General features: G+C 39.6%; 1 protein-coding gene across 3 annotated transcripts in view; it reads left to right on the top strand.

Annotated features, from left to right (window-relative positions):
- Positions 1 to 23,767, top strand: part of COBL (cordon-bleu WH2 repeat protein) — a 157,467-nt gene that overhangs the window by 131,202 nt on the left and 2,498 nt on the right. For 2 of the 3 annotated variants that reach the window (XM_041411753.1, XM_041411754.1), the window contains 5 exons: positions 107 to 419; positions 12,944 to 13,047; positions 14,284 to 16,286; positions 16,890 to 17,009; positions 19,255 to 19,509. In XM_041411753.1, the coding sequence (XP_041267687.1) occupies positions 107 to 419; positions 12,944 to 13,047; positions 14,284 to 16,286; positions 16,890 to 17,009; positions 19,255 to 19,509 (2,795 nt within the window). The remainder of the gene's footprint in view (positions 1 to 106; positions 420 to 12,943; positions 13,048 to 14,283; positions 16,287 to 16,889; positions 17,010 to 19,254; positions 19,510 to 23,767) is intronic. The other variant, XM_041411752.1, reaches the window with a different exon arrangement.

The following is a 23,767-nucleotide window of genomic DNA, read 5'->3' on the forward strand; positions in this document are numbered from 1 at the left end:
ACATTTCTAATGCATTTCATGTGGGTTTTTCCAATTACAAAGGGACAGCTCTCTGATTTATGTAGTGATGACTTCCAGCTAACTTTCCTTGCTGTATTTCATTTAGAGAGCCTGCTGTCTACACATGATAATGTTTGTGTAGTGGATGACACGGTTCTGGAGCTATCGGAGGTGGAAGAAACGGCGTCAGAAGGCAGCTGCTTTGCATCAGAGGACACCACGGAGGACTCGGGCGTTGTGAGCTCCCCGTCTGACGTTGTGTCTCTGGATTCACAAAATGACAGTATGAAGCTGAGGGAGATCAAGCTGGTCAATGGCTACATGGACCCAGCTGAGGCAGATGCAGTATGTGGCACAGAGACGGGTGCCGTGCAGAACACTTCCTGCGACAGCGTGGGACCTGACAGCACTCCACTGAGGTAAACATCTACTTGCCACCAGCACTTGTCCTCCTGGTAGGGACTCATTTAAGAAAACCAACTTATACTTTCTTCTGCTCTTTCATAAACCAGTACCAATGCCAAGTGACTCCTCCCAGTGAAAAGCTTACTGCCAAATCCCCTCGAGCAACATACTTGTAGCAACAGGCAAAGGTCACTCTTTTGTTTGAACTTGCAGTTACATTTCTTGCAAAAGACCGCTGCCCTCCAGAGTTGATTTCTTCATGGAATAAGAAATAATTCTGTTACAGTTTGGTTTATTTTGTACTTCTGACAGCACCTGAAATTTTTAAAAATGTTACAGTATATTGATCCAGGAAAATGACATGCAGGTCATATAATGGAAAATTCAAGCTGCTGAAAGCCAGGTGGAAACGGACTGTATGCAGTGAACTTTGGAGATTGGTTTGGAAATGTTTGCATACATATATATATATATATATATATATATATATATATATACACACACACATATATTTATATATATATATATATATACACACACATATATATTTATATAAGTGTGTATATATGTTCACCTAATGCTAACCTCTACTGGTGTTATACTTTAGGGTGGGGGTCTTTTCAGCATATTTCCTTTTCTTTTCTCCTTATTTTTTTTATACCATAAACAAACATTTTTCTGCAGTTTTTGCAAGAAAATACGAGAACCTGGAGTTTAACTACAAACTGCCTTCAAGCACAAATGACTCTGACACTGTTTGTTTGCCAAAACTCACATAGTTGGTGGCAGAGCTGCAAAGGGAACCCAAAATTTATAGGACTTTGCAAATACAAGCTAGCCAAATAGGAAGCTGTGTCTCCAGCAAGGAGGGTGGCCTGGTAATACTGACAGGGATCCGCTCTGTGTGATGCTGCAGAGTCATGGGACCGGGGCCAGAAATTCCTCTGAATTCTCAGTTGACACAAAGTCTGTGCTTTCTGGTCTCTCTCCATTCAGCTGTTAATCTGTACCCTCTTCATAAAAGCATGTATCATGACCTAGTTATTTCCATCCACACATTTCTGAGTGAGAACTTCATCTTGGATCATGCAGTAGGTGATAACTTAGGGATAAATTAGAAGAAAGTCAGTATTTGACCTACTGGAATGATCTTGGGGTTTTTCTTTATCCATCAATATCAGTGGGGATAAGGTCAAGACTCACTTACATACTTGCTCCAGAATTAATTATCCTTGTGATTTTTCCTTTTGCAGTGTCTTAGGTTCTGATGCAGTTTCTATTGGAAGGATTAGATAGGCTGGTATAGTAACTGCAATTAACATTCCAGACCTGATCCAGAAAAGCAACCCATTAATTTTAGCAGGCTTACATTGGTCCTTTTGAGGTAAATAGGCTATCCCAACTTTTCTTCAAAATGCAGGATCTGAAGTGGTTTGAAAAACACACATGCATGTTCATTGGGGGAGGAGGAAGTTAGCATTTTGTTGACCAAAGACATCAAAGCAAAGCCTTCTAATAACAATACTAATCAGCTACAATTTGGGGGGAGCTTTTCCTGGCTTTTTAATCAAATGAAGGATTAACCATAGGTCATTGTGACACACTCCCTCTTGAAAGTCAGTATGCCCTCCATCTCTTGCCTCAGCCAAAGATACGTATTCTGTCCATGACATTTAGATTTGCCCTTGCCACACAAGCCCACATAATTTTTACTATTTGGAAAGAGTGCACAACGAAGCTTTCCATCAGGACTTAGGTCCAAGGGTCTGGCTGAGCCAAAGGAGTGGAAGCTGGAAGTATAGTGTGATGCACTGCCCATTGCAGTCAGGAAGGTGCTGAGAGGCACCAGTGCTGCAGTGTCCTGTCTTGGGCTCCCAGTTCAAGAGAGAGACTGGATAACTGGAGAGGGTCCAGTGGAGAGCCACTGAGGGGGCTGGGGCACTGGAGCACAGGAGGTGTGAGGGGAATGATTGCTCACAGCAGTGGGAAAGCGATGTTGGTAAGGAGGGACATGGTTGCAGTCTTCCTCTAACAAAAGGAGGACTATCAGGGTTCTCAGGCATGAAGTGTGAAAGGACAAGAAGCAGCTTCTCTAAAGGAAATAAAAATTAAATATGAGGGAATTCCTCAAAATGGGAGTGGTCAAGCAGTGGAAAAGGTTCCCCAGTGAAGTTGAGGAATCTCCATGTGTGGAGATTCTCAGAAGTCAGCCAGGTGAAGCCTTGGGCAACCTGTTCTGCCTTTGAAGCTAGCCTTGCTTGGAGCAGGAGATTGGGCTAGGCTTCCTACTTTCTTTTTTTCTTTTTTTTTTTTTCCTTTGATTTTATAATGCTTAATACTCTGTATTTATCTAGTGTATCCATAATTTAAAAACAGAGGCTTGGGACTGAAATAGGTTGTTGTTTTTTGGGGCATGCAGTTAGTTTTCACAATTACTATTTATTTTTTTGTTTCTGAGACAACAAAATTGCTCCAGATCAGCTTAGTGATATAGCAAAAATTTAACATTTGTGATGTGCTTTAATCTTATGTCAGCAACCACTTAGACTGACACAACAGTGATGCTGAGAGTAATATCCTTTTAAATATTATGCTTGGAATGTGCCAGTAATATTTGATGGTAAATCCAATTCCACTCATAACCTATCTTTGTAAACAAAGCAGCTTTGAAAATTGTGCTCCTCTAAATCCTTTTGAGGTCAAGCTGCTAAGTTTTTAAAAGCCACTTCCTAAGCATAGAGGAAAGGGAAAAAGGTATTTTTTAAAAACTATTTGCATGAAATTCTTGTTTTAATCAGGTATAAATTTATTCTAAGTACAGCTTTGAGTACAGACAAATTTGGAGAACATCAATTTCCATTTTCACTGTCAGAACAACTGCCACCCCACTAGTAAAATATGCTGGGAACTTAAATTCTACATAACTCTTTGATGAATGGGCTACTTTAAGGACCAAACTAGCCTCATGAATCCCCAGTCAAGTCAAAATGCACTTCATGTGAACAACCAAACTATACAGAGTTTTAAGGACATTTCATAAGCTACAAAATGTAAAGGAAAATTTTACACAGATTTTACTCATTCCTTTCTTTCTCCTACTTTGTACACTGGTGATCTAAACTCAGTTCTCAAAGGAAGATAAGAACAAAAAAACTGGAGCAATGTGTTGCTACTGTAACGTAATAGGGGTTAGCAGCAGTGAGACTGAGTTCGCCTTGAGTCTGAGCTCTACTGAGGCCAGAAATTTTATTTAGTGACTAATTTGGCCAAGGCTTGGGAAAAAATGGTTAATAAGGATAATGGAAACATTTAGTTGCCATTTTAAATTGTAAAGCTGACTAAAAATTGGGCTTTTCAGCCAGTAAAATAAATTCCTAAGAATTAATAGTGCTATGTGCTAAAATAGTTTTGTACTTGGTAGATTGTGAAAAGTACCCTTAAAGTGGAAGCAAATTATATTTGGAGTGTGAAGGGCTGTAAAAAAAGTCCAGGTAGTATTTTGCCCATCCATTGTGAAGAACTGCAATGAAGAGCAGCATCAAGTCCACAGTTCTCATATAGGTTTGCTCCAAAGATTTAGCCTGTGCTCCACATCAAGAATATTTTGCCATGTGGCTTCCTCCAATTATTTGTATGTTTTGCTTTAAATTAATTTTTCTTAGAGTTTCTGGGGAGGTTAACTGGATGTTCTAGGTGGTCTCCCTGTGGCTGTAATGTCTGAGAGCATTAGAATATCACAGCAGGGTTTTCATCTGCTGCTGAAGTTGAGGAAACTTGTGAGCATTTAAGGGTACAGTCTCTGACATGGGATATGTTTGTCTGCACATAGCAGGGTAAGGTTGTGGCCAGGTCAGAAATTACACCAACCACAGGCTTTGCGCAAACAAATATAACAGCACAGCAGAGCACTAATCGACTTCAGTTTCCAGAGCACAGAAGCAGAGATTTCTAAAAGAATATACATGTATTCCAGGGTTTCCAAGCTGGGGTCTTTTCTCTTCAGTTTTAATTTTCTGTTCATGGCAGCAACTTGAAAGTGCACTCCTTTTGGTTTGGTTTGATTTGGTTGGGGATTCTTGTTCAAGCAATCGTAATCCAAGTACACGTACTAATTAGCAATTAGAATATCAAAAAAAAAGTCAAAACTCTAGTTCTACTCTTAGCTCTGCCTCTAACCTGTTAAACCATCTTGTCTCTCTGTCTGTGAGATCCCCTTCTGACACTGACTGGTTTTTTACAGCAAAAACCATAACACAGCTATCATATCTCACGATACATTTGTACAGTGCCTGGTGGAGCAGAATCCAGACCTCAGCTGGAGGTGCCAAGGGCTAAACCCATATAAATAATTGACTACATGCAACGTTTGCCTGTGAATGTTTTAATATTAACTGCTGAGTCTGAACATTGTACTACATAGTTCTCTTTATTCATATCCTTTCTTATGGTTGATGTCTTTGTGTTATGTATCTGTTCACCAAATTTTAATATATAGTGTTAAATGAGTAACAAGAAAACCACAGAGAAGCTGAAATGTTGCTTATGTAGCAGTAAGTACATCTCATGATCTCACAGTGTTGCAACCCTGTCCTCCCATACCCCCTCTTTTCCCATCCCATGTGTGGTGTCATCACGCAAGCTCCTAGGGGCAGGGATCAGACAATTTTACACGCCTATAAAGCATCATACACACCTACTGTCTGCAGCTTTATAAATAATTACACATTAAAAATTATGTTAAAATAATATTGTTAGGAATGCTAGGTCATGTGCTCAATGTTAGGTAACTTCAATATTAAGGCTCTGTGTGTAATCTTAGATTCTCCCCTTTAAACGTCAATACCCCCCTTTTGTACAGTATGATAACGTCTCTGGTTACAGGGATGGGACTCGATTTTATTTTCTTTCTAAGTTTCATTACTCAATTAAAAAGACAGATATACTGCTGTTCACTCAGTTCAAATTCTCTTCTGGAATTAATTAATTACTGCTTAATTTCCTTTGGCTCTCTTTATGTTACTCATTGCACTGGTATTCACATGCTATGCAGACTTTAATTCATTTCTCTGCACAGTGCTCATGTGATATGAAGAAGTGGCATTTTCCTGTTTTAGGGAAGAAGAGCTGATGGGCAGAGAGTCAAGTCAGAGTAGTGAACATATAGACCATGCCAGGACCACAGTTTTTTCAGAGGGTTGAGTATTAAATAGTTTTTCATGTATCAGAGTGCAGCTCTCCTTTTCCTCCAAGCTCTGTTCTTGGAACACATGTAAACATTTTGGTTTAAATAAGATAATAGTATGATTATGGGCATGATATAAATTGTCATGTGGACTGTCACCTCACAGAGATATGTAGTTTCTCAACTTTAAAAGCAATTGAAATCAGTTTTAAAAGGGGTTTCTCCTAAGAGGGGTTCTGCTGTCCTGTCTCAGAGAAGGAAAAACACTTTAAAACAAAAGACTTTTTTTATTATTATGAAAATATTTTAAATGTATTGAAATGTTTAAGAAATAAAAGTATTTTAAAAGGTGATGGTAATTTTGTAGTTATAAAGATATAAATAAATACAGGATTGTGTGTGGCAAAAAGACAAAATAGCTTCTAAAAGTCTGAAAGGGATTTTTCCCCTCCCTTGAGTGTCTGCTTCAGTAGCCATGAGAGAGGAATATTTTTTCACGTACAGCTAGTAGAGGACATAGGGTGGGGGTGGGGGAACCCTCCAGAGATCAGTTCGTGCTGTGGGTCTGGACAGAGATAATCCCATTTCCTCCCTTTCTCTTGGAAGAATTTGTTACCTTTGGCTCTGGTCAGGGTAGCTGAAGCTGCTGGGAGGACAGTCCTCTTAGTTACCACCCTGAGAAGTACTTGCTGTTTGCTAGTAAACTGTTTGGATTTTGATGAATTAGTTTAAAACAAAAGCTTGAAACGATAGGGGTGGGTGAACCTGTTCTGCTTAATTTTCAGTCCATTCACATTCAAATGTTGCAGGGTTTTGTGTTCCACTTGGGAAGGACAGGACAGAAGGAGAAGTCAGTAGCTGGAGAGAATTCAGCATGGAAGCTGGTCAGAAGAAATAAAAATAGTGAGTGGCAGAAGGCAGGAAGGGAAGAGAAAAACTGCAGTGAAAAATAGCAGTGTATGTATGTATTATATATACCTCTGTGCGCAAACACATTCTGTGTAATTACTTGTAACTGTCTCTGAGAAACAGTAGAAAGTTTAGTTTTGTTATTTCTCTCTAGATAGGATAGATTTTATTTTAACTGGGTTAGACCTGTTTTACTTTTTGAAAATAGTTTCAATGGTAGGAAAGTAGAGAAAGGGTTAAAGTGACAGGGAGAACCTCAGGGAAGAAAAATTATTTAATTAAAACCCAGATGTCTGACAGATTTGCAAGCCTCTGCTTCTTACATAGTTTTCCTTCCTTATCTCTGGCTTTCCCTTTCCCCTTGTTCCAGAAAACTCCTCAAATTTGGAAACTTTTCTGCACTTTTTTGCTGGCAGATCTTCATGGAGGAAAGATATGATGGATATTATGGTTAAGTAATAGATACAGTCATTCTAGGGCAAGAATACTGATTAGCCTTTCTGTTAAACTCGTCCGCTGGAAAAATACTGTATGCTTTGGAGTAGAATATTTTAAATATTAGAGAGCAGCTTGGGTTGCTAAGGGCCTGGTGTTGCCTTACAGGAGAGAAAGGCTATGGTCCTTTCTGTTTCTTTTTTTCTGTGTAAATCAAGAGAAGTTATTTATCTGTACCATCTTTTAACTTGAAATTTTACATTACACAGGTGATGTGACTGTATTAAGATCTAAATCATGCTAGTCCCCTTTCCTGGCTATTTCTGGTAATTCTGTCTGCCTACGGGCTTTCCTGTGGAGAAGCTGTTGCCAGAGGAGGGGGAGTGGGGGTGCATCCGCATTATAGCAACTACAAGCTGCTGCTTTTGCAGCAGGACCATGGAACTGACATATGTCGGCTACTCTGGAAGCTTAAATCACCCTGGTATGTACCAAGCTTAGAGATTGCTAGCATGAGAACACAAAATGATACTATGCAAGAGCATATTCATTTGCTTTCTGTTTAGATTCTTGACCAGTAACCATGGAGGAAAATTGTAAAAGACCATAAACCCAGCTGCCTTTGAAAATTTGCTTCATTTTCCTCCGTGCCTCTATTTTCAAGTTCTTATTGTTAGTTGGGTGGCAGCATATCTGAAGACACTACTGGACCTGTATATTACACAGGATTGAAAAATAGTTAAATTCAATCTCTGATGAATTTTATTCAGCACAGTCATAAATGCAGTGTAAAGAACTTTGTTTGATGTAGTCCCACAAAACTAGAAACAGAACACAAACTAAAAATGGAAAGGAAGTAAAACCTGTACCTCGCTCTCAAAAATATGTGCAGCTTTTTTTTTATTTTATTATTAGCTTTTTAATTTTTTTATTGCCTATCTAAGAACATAAAAAAGAAGGTTATCTGGTATTCAACAGTATAAGACCATGTGCTTTTTTCCTTTCCTAGTTGCCTGCCAATATAATGAAATCTTGCATCAAACACAAATGATCACTTTGCTACCTAACTAGTCCTGGATTTTTCAGTCTACAACTTGTGAATTTTAACAGGCTTTTGTTGAAAATTCGTTCTCAAGTTCACAGGAGGCAGTAGAAATGGAAAATATCACTGGTCAGGTCATGGTTTAGGTGACTAGAAAGTCCAGCACTTATTCTAGCTGCTCTCCTGCTGCAGTTTTATTACTTCCTTGAATAGAAATGAAAAAAAGTTACCTAGCCTAAGAAATGCAAAGAATGGAAAAATGGTCTCTAAGATTGTGGAAACTAGTGGTTTATCCAGAAAACAGTTACCTTCACTTTTGAAGAGCACTTTGCCACATCACTCACAAAAATGATTATATAAAAACCCTGAGTTTACTTAATGCCAGCTTTCTGGCCTGATTTAATAGCAAGTTGTTTTCAAAAAGCTTCAACCATACTTCCTACGACTTGAAATCCTTCAGCATCAGTCTCTTCTCTAACACCCACCTTGATATATACACAATATATATATTTCTCTTTGCAGCATTTTTGAAAGATCAATATCATGGATTCATTTTAAAGAGGACAATTTGGATACATAAAGATGGGTTCATGTAATTCCCCAGTACCAGCTGTCCGAGCTGGGAGGGGAGCCTGAATGTTCCAAAGCCTTTGGAACTGGAGTAACCATGTCAGTTTTCCATGTAGGTCAGTCCCTCTTAGCTGCCCAAGGCTCATGTGAGAAGCTGAACGCTCTCAATGTACCTCACAGTTGTCACTACATCCCTGCATGTACTACTGCACAGTGTGCCTGTAAGGATTTGACTTATTTGCAATGCCTCTCTCCTCCCACCCCACCTAGTAGCAGGTTCATGGGAGCCATGTTCTCAAGTCTTTCAGTATAGCAAATACTGTGCAAAATGAGTGAGATTGCAAATCACGTTCAGTTAACCTGAGATATGTCTGCTACTAGGCTTCTTCTGCCCTGCTGCCATGCAGGTAGGACACAAGTTTCCCTGTCTTCCACATTAAGCCTAAGAGTCCTAGAGAGATGTCTTGAATATCCTACAGCATTTAAAATGGCACCAGGTATCTGCATTTGGATAATTGAATGTCTTCCTCCCTCCCTTCTCTGCAGTTTACATAGGTCTGTGTTGTCTTTAAGCAGTTACAGTGGGAGGTGTGGTCTCTACCTCTGGTGCCGTACATGAGGCTCACCACACCTCCCAAGAAGTGCTCAGAGAAACTTGGGTCAGATTTATCATTTACAGACCCACAGGTAAACCTGCTTTGACTGTAACAAAATGGCAGCTTTTCTCATTGAAAATCCCTTGTCTTACCACAAGTCTGGGTTTATTTTTATGCAGCATTTCCGGCTAGTTTTATCAGAGAAATTTCTCTCTTTCTTAGAATGTTAACCTTCTCGTAAATGTATGTCTGTCATGGCACTAATTTGGTAAAATGCTGCTGTAAGTTTCATTTTGTCTCCAACTGCGCAAATGACTGCCAAGGAGTAATTAGGCGTTGTAGCCTGAGCTCAGTGGAACATTAAATGCTGTAGTTTAGTAGTCACTTTGCTTCGTTCTGTGCTCTTGCACAAATCTCTGCTAATCTGCATAAGTAATATGTGCGCAGGCTTCCAGGAACCGTGCACATTTGCCATTTCGAGCTTGGGCTAAATGCTCACCAGTGCTGTATTTTTAGCACCTCATATTTTAACCAGGAAGGCAGCATAAAGGTTATCAATTTCTTCCCTAAGTCAAAAAAAAAAAAAAGCCAAAAAAAAATCTGTATGAGAAAATACCACTGGTAATGTTTATCCAGAATGTAAAACATGGTATCGAAATAAGTCATATTTTTCTTGGCTTCTGATCAGAACGACTGTCAACAAAAGAAAAGTGTAGAAGGGAAGAAGGCTATGGAAAAAAAAAATTGAGGCCCTTTTGTTTTCCTTTTCCTGTGAGAAAGAGTCTTCTTAGGCATATTTGTAAGTCATGTGAGCTACTGGAAACTACCAGACCTTCATCTCACAAAACACATAGCCCATTCTAAATTCCCAGTGGTAAGAATTTTAAGAAAAACCCTTGTGATTAATCTGTACCTTCTGGCTTGCTTTGTAGGTGAGTTTGGAGATGCATCGAACAGTAGCTCTTCTAGAGATTTAGAAATGCAAAAAGAAAAGTTCTGTTTTTCTGAAGCTCCCTCTGTAGCAGCAAATAAGAATCCTTTCATTTTCAATGCATTGTTCTCTTTCCTTCAGAAAAATGCTGTGGATTGAATAATATTATCCCAGTTGTCTAAGTAAAGAGATTGAAGTAGGTATTGAGAGGAAAATTATGTATAGTCACTGCATAAGTGCTCAGAGGATAATGAAAGAGACCACTGCTGGCTGTTGTGCCCAACAAGGAGAGGATCATTTTGCGATGAAAATTGAAAGATTCCCACTGATAGACATGAGAAAAGAACTGGTCAGTGCAGTGCAATGGACTTATGCTCCATGTTTGAAGCCCAGGAATGCTTGTTCCCATCCCAAATATGTTTTTCTAGACAAATTTTCCATAAAATTCTCAAGCCTATTTTTTCCTGTAGAAATTTCATCATGGACAACCTTAGTAATACAGATTTTGGCTGCATTGTAGAAGAGTCAGGCAATAGACAGGAACATAAAATCAGGTACCAAAAGGGTGGTGAGCTGGCATAGCCTTCACGAAATTAGGTCTCGTGAGTTTACAGATTTTTCTTCCAAGGTTGTGGAAACAACTTCTCCACAGTAGGTCAGAGAATAAGTCTCAGTGTGTGTCACTTACTTGCCTCCAGCTGTGTGCAACTATTCTGCAAGACCAGCTTTGTAAAGAAGAAAGTAGTATTTGCTTTCCATGATGGATAGACTTGTTGCTTAGCTGGTGCACAGTTTGAATGGTTTTCCCATTGTAAATGCTCTCTCTGAGTTTGCAAATAAATTGTTTTAACATGCACTCAGAGTAGAGTATTTTTTATTAATTTTATGAAACTTTCCACGGCAAGAACAATATGAAATTCAATTAGTTCCTTCTTTCTGCCATCTTCACATTGAGAGTTTTGTTTGCTAGTCTTCTCCCCCAATTCGAATGCTGCAATAAGTGTAAATCTTTTTGTCAGATTGCTCAGATGAGTAATCTCATTGATTTATGGATGTGTGTGTTTGTATGTGCGCCTCAGGGTACAGAGGGACTGCAGTCCTACAGCGCCAGGTGCCTGCACTGGAGACTTTAACTGATTTGATCCACCATCCTCGTAATCCATCAGGGGGAAAACTCAGTTCACCATGAATCTTGCAGTGTGGATGTTGAGCCTGAGCATCATAAGATCACACTGGCTTGTGGGGATGTTCAGGGCCTGTCAAAGCTCAGGTCAGTGGCAGATATTGGAAGAAATTATATTCCAGTTGCAGAGCACCCTGTATCTTCGTCTGTATTTAAAACAACCAATACTGATTTCTGTCTTCGATTTCAGTTTAGGAAACCTCTTAGTCGTACATCAAGCCTTGTTGTCTTGAATGAATCCCATCTGTGTATTCAGATACACAACAATGTGTGCATGACAGTTTTGGAAGGCTTCCTTGGAGGTGTATGTTGTTATTTTCATTGATGCCGCATACACGACGTCAGCTTATTAAGTGCAAGGCAGTTTAGGTAAAAGTAGAAGGATCAGGCTGCAGGACTACTACAAAAGATGTAAGGGAGAAGTGAATGCTAAATAAATAATGAAGTAAAATAAAATCAAATACCTGATGCTTCAACATGTCCTTTCAGTTGCTCCTGGTATGAGCAAGGGAAAAATCAAACAAAAAAGTAGCAAAAAATGATGCTACATTGTTGGACAAAATTTAAATCAATGTCAGGAAACATGCCTGCATTTTTATTCACATTACTATCTTAAAGGGAAGAAGAAAAATGTCATTTTTCAGGTAGTGTTTGGTAAACTAACAAAAAAATCTGTTGTGTTAATGTATCTCTGCAGTTAAGGGTATGACCTTGAAAAGGGCAAATCTTCAAATGCTTCACCCAGAGTTAGTTTAAATGTGACTGGAATGGAAAGTGACTTTTCCAATTGATTAATCACAAGGGCAAAACTTAGATACAGTGCCACAGACTACAACATCTTAAATTTGGGTGAGGTAACTGAAAGAAATAAATTGTCCAATGTGAAATTCTAGTTTCAGTTATTTGGATAAAAATGTTCTACTGATCAAGATTTTCCTCTAATAAAAAGGAGAACTGTTGTGTAACAGGTTGCCATACAGGTGGTTTTTTGTTGGTTTGTTGTTTTCTTTTTTTTTAATTTTATGGGGGTATTTTTAGGATTTTTTGTTTCATTTTCTTTTTCTTCTTTTCTTTTAATAAGCCAAATCAACACTTGGCACTCATTCTGATTTCAGACTTGTCTTAGGTCATTGTAGAGCTTCATCAGTTTTCTGGCAAAATCAGGTCCCTTGATGTTTCATTAGAAACTGCTTTCACTCCCTCCCACACCTCAAGATGCAGAGTGATTGTCTAACAGTACCTTGAGTGTACTTATTTTTCATTACCATGCAATTTTTATTTAATTAAGGTGCACATATATTGTTACAGCGGGTGCACAGGATTGTTAGTGGTCTGCCTTAAAATTGTATGGATGTGCAAAACCTTTGTCCTGGCATATGCTGTATTTCTGCAGTCCAGCTGAAATGCATGCTTCACACTGCAGCCAGACCATTTCTTTGCAGGTTTTATTAGTCGTAATCTTTTGATTACCAGCACACTGGGTTTGCTTAAACCCCACTGAGATCTTTCCTAGATGTGGATGTGTCAGTACGGTGGTTTGTGTGTAAGGCTACACATTTTTCATACTTTGGGGAATGAGTTTGAGAACCCCAGTGGGAGCAAAGGGGCTGAAATTATAGTGTGTTTCAGAGCAACAGTGCAAAGTGAAGGAAAGGGGAGAGACTCAATGATTTTCTTCTCTTTCCTTTAGCAGGCAAGATGAAGCAACAGCTTTGGCTAAGCATGAGAATGAAGATACATTCATTGCAGCACAGCTCCAGCAGACTTTGGCTGACCTGGATGAAGATTTAGAAGGTAGGAAAGCGTGTGTTACCTCTGAAGTGCAAAAGAGAGAGACACAGCCAGTGGATGCATAATCGAGCTGTACTCTTGAGACATCCTGTGTGTTTCTCACTGAGATCACTGGGAACAGCTCATGAGTCTGTGAGGAAGAACATGGTCCCCCCAAAGTGGCTCCTTTGCTTTAGGAGCAGACACCCTTTATAGGCTCCCACTTAATATTTTTCAAACTGCATGTCAGATTGTTGTATTTCAGTGTCTTCTACCAAAAAGAGATGAACAGCAGTCAATGGACACATAGGCCAAATTTAGTATAACTTCACTGACTTCAGTGAAGCTACATCAGTTGTGAATTTAGCTCTGTGTTTAATGAAGAATCCCTCTGTCTTTATTTTATCATTATGAAGTGGAAAAGGATGGAACATTTTTGTACCCAGTGTCTCCTCTGTGTTAACAGGCACATTTAAAAGTTAAAAATGGAAAACATGAAACAGTGGGAAGAGAGAAAATGTCATATTGAGCTCTTCTTTTTCCTACTGTGAAAAAAAAAAAAAAACTATTATTGGTTTGTCAACAAATTACATTGATTTTTTTTTAATTTCCTGTCTTCATTTTAATACTTCTGCAGTGGAATTGAGTCTGATTTGATTTCTGGTGAGTTCTCAGACACAGCCATTCCTTAGCTTGTGTTGTAACCTTTGATTTATACCAGCAAATTTGAGAGGATATATAGCCCTCTTGCACAATGAGGCTTCTGGAGTCACTGGTAATAAAGGGTGAGAAGAATGGAGAAAAAAATAAAAGTACTGGTTTTTTTGTTTGCTTGTTCAAGGAAATCCTTCAGCTCAACTGTTATTACTAACCAGGTCTGGGAAATATAATTTGGAGTTGCTTGCTGTTTCTTAGAAATGTTTCTCCTTTGGAGTCATGTGGTGAAATGTTTATCACTTAGATAAGTTAGTCAAAGATAAGGTATGAACAATAGATGAAATTCTGCTTTCAGCTGCATTTGTGTGTTTCCCACTGGCTGAGGCAGGAGAACTACAGGAATATTTTGCCAATCCTAATCAGCAACCAGACAATAAGGACCAGGACGTCTCCTTTTTTCGTAATGCAGGCATTAAAAAAAAAGCCTGTTACTTAGTGTGTAACTAAAATACATGGTTTGCTTAAACTTGCACTGGTTTGTGTAATTTATAGTCATATTGCCTAAATACTGCCTGTATGTAACATTGTATGTATATTTTGCAGCAGTGGATGGTGTCAGTAACTCTGACTCTGACTACACCAGTGAAGCCTTGAGCCCACATATAAGAAAAGTTGAGGCTGCCCAAGATTTTTCCATTTCTGTTCCAGTAACAATCATAGATGATGCTCCAGAAGTTACCACCTCTAACTCATATGAAAATCAAGAGATTAAGGTTTCACAGAATACCTCAGCGGACTGTGTTAATGCAAGAAACTTCACAAATAAAAACAACAATGCAAGTTCCTTTGATAAGGGACACACAGATGGTGGAGCTGTATACAAGGACCTAATATATCAGCAACCATCTGAAAATGAATTCATTCACTTGCCTGTGGAGCAGAGAAGAGATATGTTTGAATCTCTCACATCCTCCTTTGAAAAAAGAAATGAAAAGAACTTAAGACTGGAACCCTCTCCTAAACATGGTATGAAGTCTGAGGAATGTAAATCCAAGCTGAGTCCATCTCACTCCAAAGCCACATCTGAAATCAGTACAGCAAAAGAGAAGCTAAGTCCAGTTAATGAATGTGGTAGCAGGGAGAGATCTCTGAAAAAAAGTAAATCAGAGTTAGAAATCAAATGGCCACCAGCAAAAAAAACTGAAGTAGAAGTCCCATCAACACCCACATGGTGTCATCGTGCCCAGAATTCAGGATCAAGCTACGAACCTAAAATGGGTTTGACAACGTTTAAAGTTGTCCCTCCCAAACCCGAAGTAAGACATTTTGATAGAGGAGTTTCAGTCTCCACTGGTGCCATTAAGATAGATGAACTGGGCAATCTTATAGGCCCCAACACCAGTGTTAGTAAGCATGTACAAGGCTTTTCTTCTGATGAAAGTGAGGAAATTCATATTGGGAGAGTGAAGGCATTCTGGAGGTCAAGTTCTATGGAAAAGCAAAGTGATGACTCTGCTGAGCATTTTCCTAAAAAGTCAGCAGTCACCACAAACTCTAAGCCCTTTACTATAAAACATGATCACAAACCTGTCTGTCTTTCAGCTCCAAAACCTGCAGCACCACAAACTGTTACAACCCAGGTAGCTGAAAGACAATCTGAGAATGAAAGGCCCAAACCAGCTCTTTCAGTTACACAGTCCCAGGTAACACCATTAGCAGCCCCAGCCGTTAGTAAGGACAAGCTGGAACTCCCGTTCGTAAAGCCACACAGGAGAACTTCAAGTCAGTATGTTGCCTCTGCCATTGCAAGGCACATCAATGCAACTACCTTTAAATCTGACACTATGGAATATAATGAGAAAGATGAAAACAAGCAAGGGGCAGGAGAGGTTAAGAATGAAGCAGAAGTTTCACCAAAAAGATGTATTATTGTGGCCAAATATAGCCCTGTGGAAACAGAATCAGCAGAAACAAGAGAAACCCTTTCAAGCATTTTTGCTTCCAGTCAGAAAGCATCCCACAGGTTTACACCTGGTGATAATTCTGGCATGGAAAACAAAGTAGTTAATATCAGGACACCAAATCAAGCAACTCCTGTGAGTTTCTATAAAAAGAATGCCAGTGTCCCACTTCCTAAATCCTCTTCAAAGGATAACAACAGTGCAGAAGATGATCATGGTTTAAACAGCAAACAAAGTGTAGCAGAGAAAAAGACTGTGTTTGACCAGAAGTGTGAGACTTTGACCCATACTAATTCAGCCTCATCCCTCAAGTCTCCTGATCTCCAAGGAGTCTCATCCTCTTTCAGCTCGTCTTTACGAGTCACTAAATGGCGTCCCACTAATAGCGTACAAGTTAGTTCACTTAAAGCTTCTCCTGAGCTTAATGGTGCAGCAGCAAATGCAGAGTCAGAACAGGAGGAGAAACCTGATGATTCAGATGTTAATACTGTTGGTGAACTGGATGTTAATGTGCAGACCAATATTTTTGGACCAAAGAAGAAGTTCAAACCTGTCATCCAAAAGCCAGTTCCAAAAGACACATCATTGCACAGTGCCCTAATGGAAGCCATTCAAGCAGGAGGGGGAAAGGAGAAACTCAGAAAGGTAAAGTGGATACCTTTTTTAACCTGATCAGAGTGCAGAGCCCTATATTCACCCTGTCAGACACCAGAGGTTTGGTAACTTGTACAGTTGCTGGTGAGCCAGAGAACACAAGGCATTTTAAAAATTTATAATGGCAAAATGCAGACCAAGCTTCTGCTTATTCTGCACATCCTGCATATTATGCAACACCATGGCTGCTGCACTAGCTGGGTAGGCAGAGGGTGCGTAGACACAGATAAAGGAGAGGTTATTGAGGTTAGTCTATGAGCCAAACCCTCATTTCAGTGTGTTATGTAAAAACAGGAACACACAGCATGGAGAAAACTTGTAAATACTGCAGTGAAAGAAAATTGTGTTTTGTTTTACTAAGGGATAATAGTATGCCACTGACTTCATGCACAGGGAATATGGGCTGCATCTCTAAGAACAGCATTACTATCTACACTGTTCAATGGGAATAAGGTTTTACAAGCAGGCCCAAAAAAAGACAGACTGATTAGTCTTCATAGTTTGCATTCTGGTACAAGTGCCAAAAAGTGTTTCCAAGTTATCTCTAAGTAAATATCTAATAACAATGGGAGGTTTATTCCCTTCATATTCTAGGTTTCAAACGGAACATTAAATGGCAATCACGGGAAACCCTCATACGCTGAGCCAGAGAATGAGCGCTCAGCCCTACTAGCAGCAATTAGAGGCCACAGTGGCACCTCAAAGCTAAAAAAGGTAAGGAATCAAGATGGTGAGTGATCTTTGAAGTGCAGTCTATTCCATCTGAGTGTTTTGAATAAATCCAAATATCCCACAAATTAAACATTGCGCTGCAAAGAGAGAAATTGTGGTGGTAACCGTATGACAGAAGACCAGATCTGACTTAGGCAGACAGCACGGCAGGTTCAATCCTATTCCCTGCTATAAAACTTAAAAGTCTTTCAAATAGTGTGCCTTTAGCTTAGAAAGAAGCATGTAGAAATCCAAACCAATTACAGGGAGTGTACATAGAACACATCAAATGTTCATAATTTTCACATTTAGATGGGGTCGCTTTTAGAATGGTTTTCGTTGGAAAGGATTTAAGCATTATCTAGTTCCAACCCTCTGCCTTGGGCAGGGACTTTTCCCATTCGACCAGGTTGCTCAAGGCCCCATGCAACAAGCCCTTGAACACCAACAGGGATGGGGCATCCACAGCTTCTCCACACAGAGAAGCTGTAGTTTAGGAGTTTGCTGTTGGATTAATGTATTTGTATTACCTACATATATATCCAATCCCAGCTTCCTGAAAACACACGAGCTTCTTCATACGTGCTGTGTATCTGCTATCATGGTGCAAGTTGTATGCAAGTAATTGATATTGATGTTTCATCAGCATTCCCCACAGCAGGATGATTCCTTCTCTCTGAAAGATTTATCTAACCATTAAAGCATTTCTTACTCCTAATAGCCAAAACCTGCATTGTTCTAGCCTCGGTTTTTGCTCAGTTGACTAATCCAGCCAAAGATGTGTCCTTGGCAAGGAGGTTCCCGTTTCCCTCGTGCAATGACTCAGTTCATTAGCACATATCCAGATAACTGGCATGAGATAGAAAAATTCTCTTGCCTGTGTTAGGGAATTACTTCACCCCTCAAATATCCTACTGCCCTTGCTGCAGGTAGGGCACAGCTCCTCTGAGCCTGTGAGCAGGATGTGCTAAGCAGCAGCAATCTTCACACGTACTTAGCTGCATTCTGCATTCATTAGGAATAAATAGCAATTTGTGTAAAAGAGGCTCTGACAATGAAGTCATCACAGAGACTTTTTGCAATACTTTCCTCTGGCAGAGAAGTTTTTGCCATGATTTTAAAGGAAGTTGCCTAGAAACCATATGCTTTTTCACACCATGTCACCTGTGCTAGTTAAATCAGTGTGTTTGTGTGTGTACAGGGTGCTGTACAGATGTGGTGTTCCTTTCACATTGTCTCAAATGTTCGCCTTTTATCTAACATGACATGATGCTCATATATATATTATGTGTTTATATATGTATAAGGAAGGGATATAATACAGGAGGTCTCTGTGGATTATTTTAGGGGCGATGAATCCTTTAATTTTTTACCACAGAAGCTGTGCTGCAGTTTGTCTGAGAAATGAATTGTAATGAATCTGCTTGGAAACCTATTTGGCCCATAGTACTGAATTTCTTAATAACTGCTGAATCATTGTAATTACTAACAATTCATCATGATTGTTACTAGTATTAGTGGAAAAAAAGTATCTCTTGACACAGTTGATGGAAAAGCTGGCTTAGTCTGAAAAGACTGTCTTCTTCGCCTGCATACATTTAAACTAGGATGAGTTTCCAAGCTGGTAATTTGTGCAGAAATTTTAGTTTCTGAAATTCTATAGAAGCACACTTGGAAGAATTATCAATTGATTTTGTCCTCAGTGCTTTCACGTAGCTCTCTTTGTGGTTTGTTTTTTTTTTTTGTTTTTTTTTAAAGCATGGCTGGAAACTTTAGGTTTAATGTGAAGCTATGTCTGAGAGCTAAGATCTGGAAGAGCTTCCCTGTCATCTGAGATTATTTCTGTGCAGCCCAGACTGCAAAAAGTAATCATATTCCTGGGTGGCTACTGCAGCCTTAATATATCTTCCTGATTCCAAAACCCTTGTGGTTGTTTCCAAATTAATACCAAGTCAAACTTTCTCTCTTACCTTACATGCCAAGAAGAGTTACAGGATGCTGAAGCTCACAGTAAATAAAGATTGAGTTTCTGAGACAGACTCAATGCCAAGTCCTCAATGCTGGTGATCAGCCCAGCTGAGTGATGTGAGTAGTAACAGATGTTCAACCCCATGAGCAAACAAAAGTTCTATGGCTTTTACATCATCCAAGAAAAGTGAAATCGGGGTACTGAAAGTGAATCTAATGTCAAATAATTGCAGTTTAGCCATGCTTGATATTAACCACCTTCTTTCAACTGCATGATAAGCAGATCTCCTCATTGGCCTCCCAAGAGCTGCAGCGTTTTAGGGATGCAGAACGGTCCTTGCAGAAGGCAGAAGACCTTCAGGAAGAGCAGCTGTGTATCCCACCTGCCCCTGCCCAGCCGCCACCACCACCTCCCATTCAGCTGTCAGCAGCAGCTCCTAAATCCTCTGCCACAGCTTCAGGTAATCCAATGGAGGCAAGGCAAGCCCTATTGGAGGCCATTCGCTCTGGTGCCGGAGCAGCAAAGTTAAGAAAGGTAAATGTACTTTTATATTTTATTGTGGATGAAACAACCTATGTTTGCTGTGTTTTCAGAACCATTTTTAAGCTGTTCTAGGCAGACATTTCTTTCTTCCATCAGAAGAAGGTACATGCACTTGTTCCTCTAACTGAATCAAAGATCAGGAATGTATTTGAAACCTTTGAACAGCTAATGAAGCACACCCATGCATATATGCAACCATGTGAACAGACAATGTGTTTTATTAAAGAGACCATCAAGAGCATGACTATAATTTCATTTTCATGACCTTTTCATTCTGTATTATCTGGGATAATACTGGATGTCCTTTAGATAAAGTGAGCCTAAGAAAGATCAGATATGAGACCCTGAAGCAAATTTATAAATATTCTCTCCTAACTTCCATAGTGTGTCCTAGACCTTGATTCCCAGCACTAATACCTTGATCACATGTGCTGAGAGCTGTCAGTGAAACTGTGAGGTCAATTTAATGTCTGCCTGAACTTTTTTTAATTGAATTTTGTGTGTTTCACTTTTGTGGTTAGATGTGAATCGGTCAACTCCCAGATAGCTGGATGCTCAGTTGTCTGTGTGTGATTTTTGGAGTAACTTTACTTATCTTTTGATCAAAGTTTGTTCTTCCCAATCTCAAGTCACTCTGTGTTTCTTGGTTAGGAGAAGCAGATCAATTGCCCTGAGTGGAGGCATCCCAATATTACACTGCAGTATCCAAGTGTAGACTTTGATCCAAGGACTTAAGGGAATGTAAAAAAGCAGATGTAGCTTTCCTAACACATGAGTTGACTGATGCCAACCATAACTGTGTAAATAGACTTTAATCTTCCTCACTTGTCCTCTTTTAAGTAATTTTAAAATGCACTCAAATTTTAACATTTAAAAGTTGTCAAAAAATCTGGTTTCTGATAAACCAGAAATTCCACAGAATCAGACAAATGGCACAAACAAATCAGTATTTCAGGGAAATTTACGTCAGCGTGATCTGATTACATCAGGAACCTGGATGTGCAGTTAATTTTTCATGTGAAAAAATTGCATCTATGTTATGCCTACAATTATGAGGAGCAGCTGAGTTCACACTTGGTTTGTTCAGCTTGGAGAAGGCTGAGGAGCAACCTCATTGCAGTCAGTGCCTTCCTTGAGGAGGGCAGCTGAGGGGCGGGCAGGGTCTCCTCTCCATGGTGGCCAGCAGTAGATCCCAAGGGAATGGAATGCAGCTGTGTCAGGGGAAGTTCATGTGACAGTAGGAAAGGGTTCTTCCCCCAGAGGGTGGTTGGGCACTGGAACAGGCTCCCCAGGGAAGTGGTCACCGCACCAACATGACAGAGTTCAAGGAGCAGCTGGACGATGTTCCTAGTCATATGGTTTAGTTTTAGGCATTCCTGGGAGGAGCAAGTGGTTGGACTGAGTGATCCTTATGGGTCCCTTCCAATTTGAGAAATTCTGTGATTCTAAGACTACAAATTATGAAGAAGTCAGGCCTTTATTTCCCCACTTTACCAATTGACAGAAAAAAAAAAAGGACTTGGATATTCAAGGGTACTTCATGCAGTTTTTTTCTAGATACTTCCAGATTTCTTGTTCTTCCAACTGCATTGCTCTTGCAAAAGTCTCTGAGGGAATCCGTAGCTCTACTCATGAAAACAAGTCTTTATCATATCTTTGGGAATTTATTTCAAAACACTTGGATAACCAGTGCAGGTCATGAAAGTACACCAGATAGACTGATGTATTCTACTAAATACTGTGCCTGTCTTGTCTCATTTCCAAGACAGAATAATTTTTGCTACTTATGACATTGAAACAACAGAAGAGTACATCTCATTATATAGGTCTCTTATGAAAATAAAAGAGAGCAGTGTTTTGTCCAAGACAGAGTATGATTTTCTTATTACTGTGCTGCCCTTCCAGATACTGGATATGCAAGCTAGTCTTATGTATGCCAAAGTCATCATGACACTTTGACATCTGAGATCTCATGTCCTTGATAACTGATTAAAGTAAAAATGGTGTCAGATTTCTGAAAAGGCTTTCTATCCAATGTGTTTTAATATCTCTTCTAGTTTTATGCATTATATTGAGAGCCAAATTCTGATCCTTCCCTGCAACTGGACAACTTTATGAGAGCAAAAGTTGAATCCATAGAGGAGAGTGAACACATAACAGCTGAATATCAAGATTTTCTTCTTTTACCCATGTCTAAGGAACACTGAGTTTGTTTGTAGGCAGTGGCTGACAGGTTGCTTTGTGCCAGGGCTGAAGCAAATTTTTTCTTTGTTTTGCCTCCTCTGTCAAAGTTCTATGATGTTGTGATTTGGAGATGTGAGCACAGCACTGCTTTTGGCTTTGCTTTCTGGAAGATTTTGGTTGCAGCAACTAGACAGCAGAGTAGGTAGTTCAGTTCAGTAATGGCATCTGTTTCTCTTCCATTGTCTTCTCAAAGTCTTCTGGGACAAAGACTTCTGACAGCAAAGTCATTTATTTAGCTAATATTGTGGAGAAATGGGAAAAATCTGTGTTGCTGACAGCAAAGTCATTTATTTAGCTAATATTGTAGAGAGCTGGGAAGAATCTGTGTTGCATAATTATGCGTGACTTGGTGTTTATTTATGTGGGGTTAGTTGCAATGGAAGTAGATCAAACATAGCTGTCATGGGAAGCAAATGTAAAAAGCAACCAATTACCTAGATAAGCAGCATCCCAACAAACATTTGAGCTCAAGTATTATCTGTGAAAAGGCAGCTCCTCCACTCCTCCCCTGATTACACAGCTGTTTGCTAAAGTCATGAACTTTAAGGTTAAAAAATTCATGGTGCAGGAAATGAGGAGAGAAGTTGCTGCAGGCTGACCTTGCTTAGCTGAGAGTCAGGGTCTGCACAGCATAGTCTCTAATTGGGTCAGCCAAAAGAAACCAGAGCAGAAATAGATGCTTGAGGAAAATGCCAAGTATAGGTAAGATAGTATTTGCATATCTCTCCTCTCTCTTCCTTAATCCATTTTTTGAAGTACTGTGCCTGTTTGGGCAAATAAATCACTCTTTGTTTTGAAGAAATGGCTTCTGTTTTATTGCACTGTTGCTGTCCACAGACTCCTGAAGGAAAATTCTTGCAGGTGCCAAGGCCAGTTGAGCCTACTCAGTCAAATGGTTCATCCCTAGTGGAGGGCAGTTCGCAGACCTGCCAGAAAGTGGTTACACTACAGATCCTACCCAAAAGAAAGGGAGACACGGATGTGTCACAGGAATGAGATAAATTTACCAACCTGGAGAAGACCTGACAGTCTGCAAGGAAGTAACACTTTTCTTCAGTTTTTGAAATGATCTGTCAAGGAACCTGGCAGGTGTTCAACACATCCAGAGTATAACAGCAAGTCATTGAGATGGCATCAAGTAAAGCCACCAGCCATGATGGGTTCCCTGGTGCCTTTGGTGGTTAATTTAATTATGAGAAATGAACATGTCTCACTAGCAAGGAGGCTTGTGCATGCTTGTCCCATGCACAAGCAAAGGAGAATCAGTTGATCTAGGAAGTAAAGAGGTCATCTGAGAGCAAATTTTGGCTAATTCTGGTGAATAGAACTCAGGTCATAGAGCTGTACCATTTAACCTTCTCATTTTATAGTGAACTAGCATTTTCCTTAAACTTTGTCAAACAGTATCATATAGTTAAGATCTCTATGTGCAGTTTTTACCTTCCTAATTGCCATCTCATAAAATGCTAAATAATGTAGCTAGATGTCTGAAATTCTCTATATCAATGGCTGTGTATTTTTGTGCTTATGTAACTTGCCTTGGGATTTACCGTGACTGTTTGTGGAAAAAGAAAACCATAACTACACATGCAAATAACCCATTAGATGTCTAGCTGTAGGTATAGTTGCAGCACAAGTCCATGCAGGATTAAAAATCTTACTCAACAAAGGGAAGCTATAGAAGTTGCTTTAGCTTATGTGCCGTACACTCATTTTAGATAGAGTTGTACTCAGGGATTTGGTAGAAATATTGCAGGGGAATTTGTCTGCACATGGTGGGGAAAGCAAGTTATATCTCTGAAGAATAGGCTGTTGCTCTTGGTAAAGTCATTGCTTCAGACCACTTTTTAATGGTATGTGCAAGGGAGACTCTGCAGATTCCATGTATTTTCCAATAAAGATTGGAATTGCACTGAAGTAGCCTTTTCTGTTTGTTCACTGAGATTTTTAAAAATTAATTTGGCTCCATCACAGTTCCCACAAGCATTTGTGGTGATGTTTGGCA

Source organism: Onychostruthus taczanowskii, unplaced genomic scaffold, assembly GCF_017590055.1.
Source record: "Onychostruthus taczanowskii isolate IOZ18803 unplaced genomic scaffold, ASM1759005v1 scaffold37, whole genome shotgun sequence".
Lineage (NCBI taxonomy): Eukaryota > Metazoa > Chordata > Aves > Passeriformes > Passeridae > Onychostruthus > Onychostruthus taczanowskii.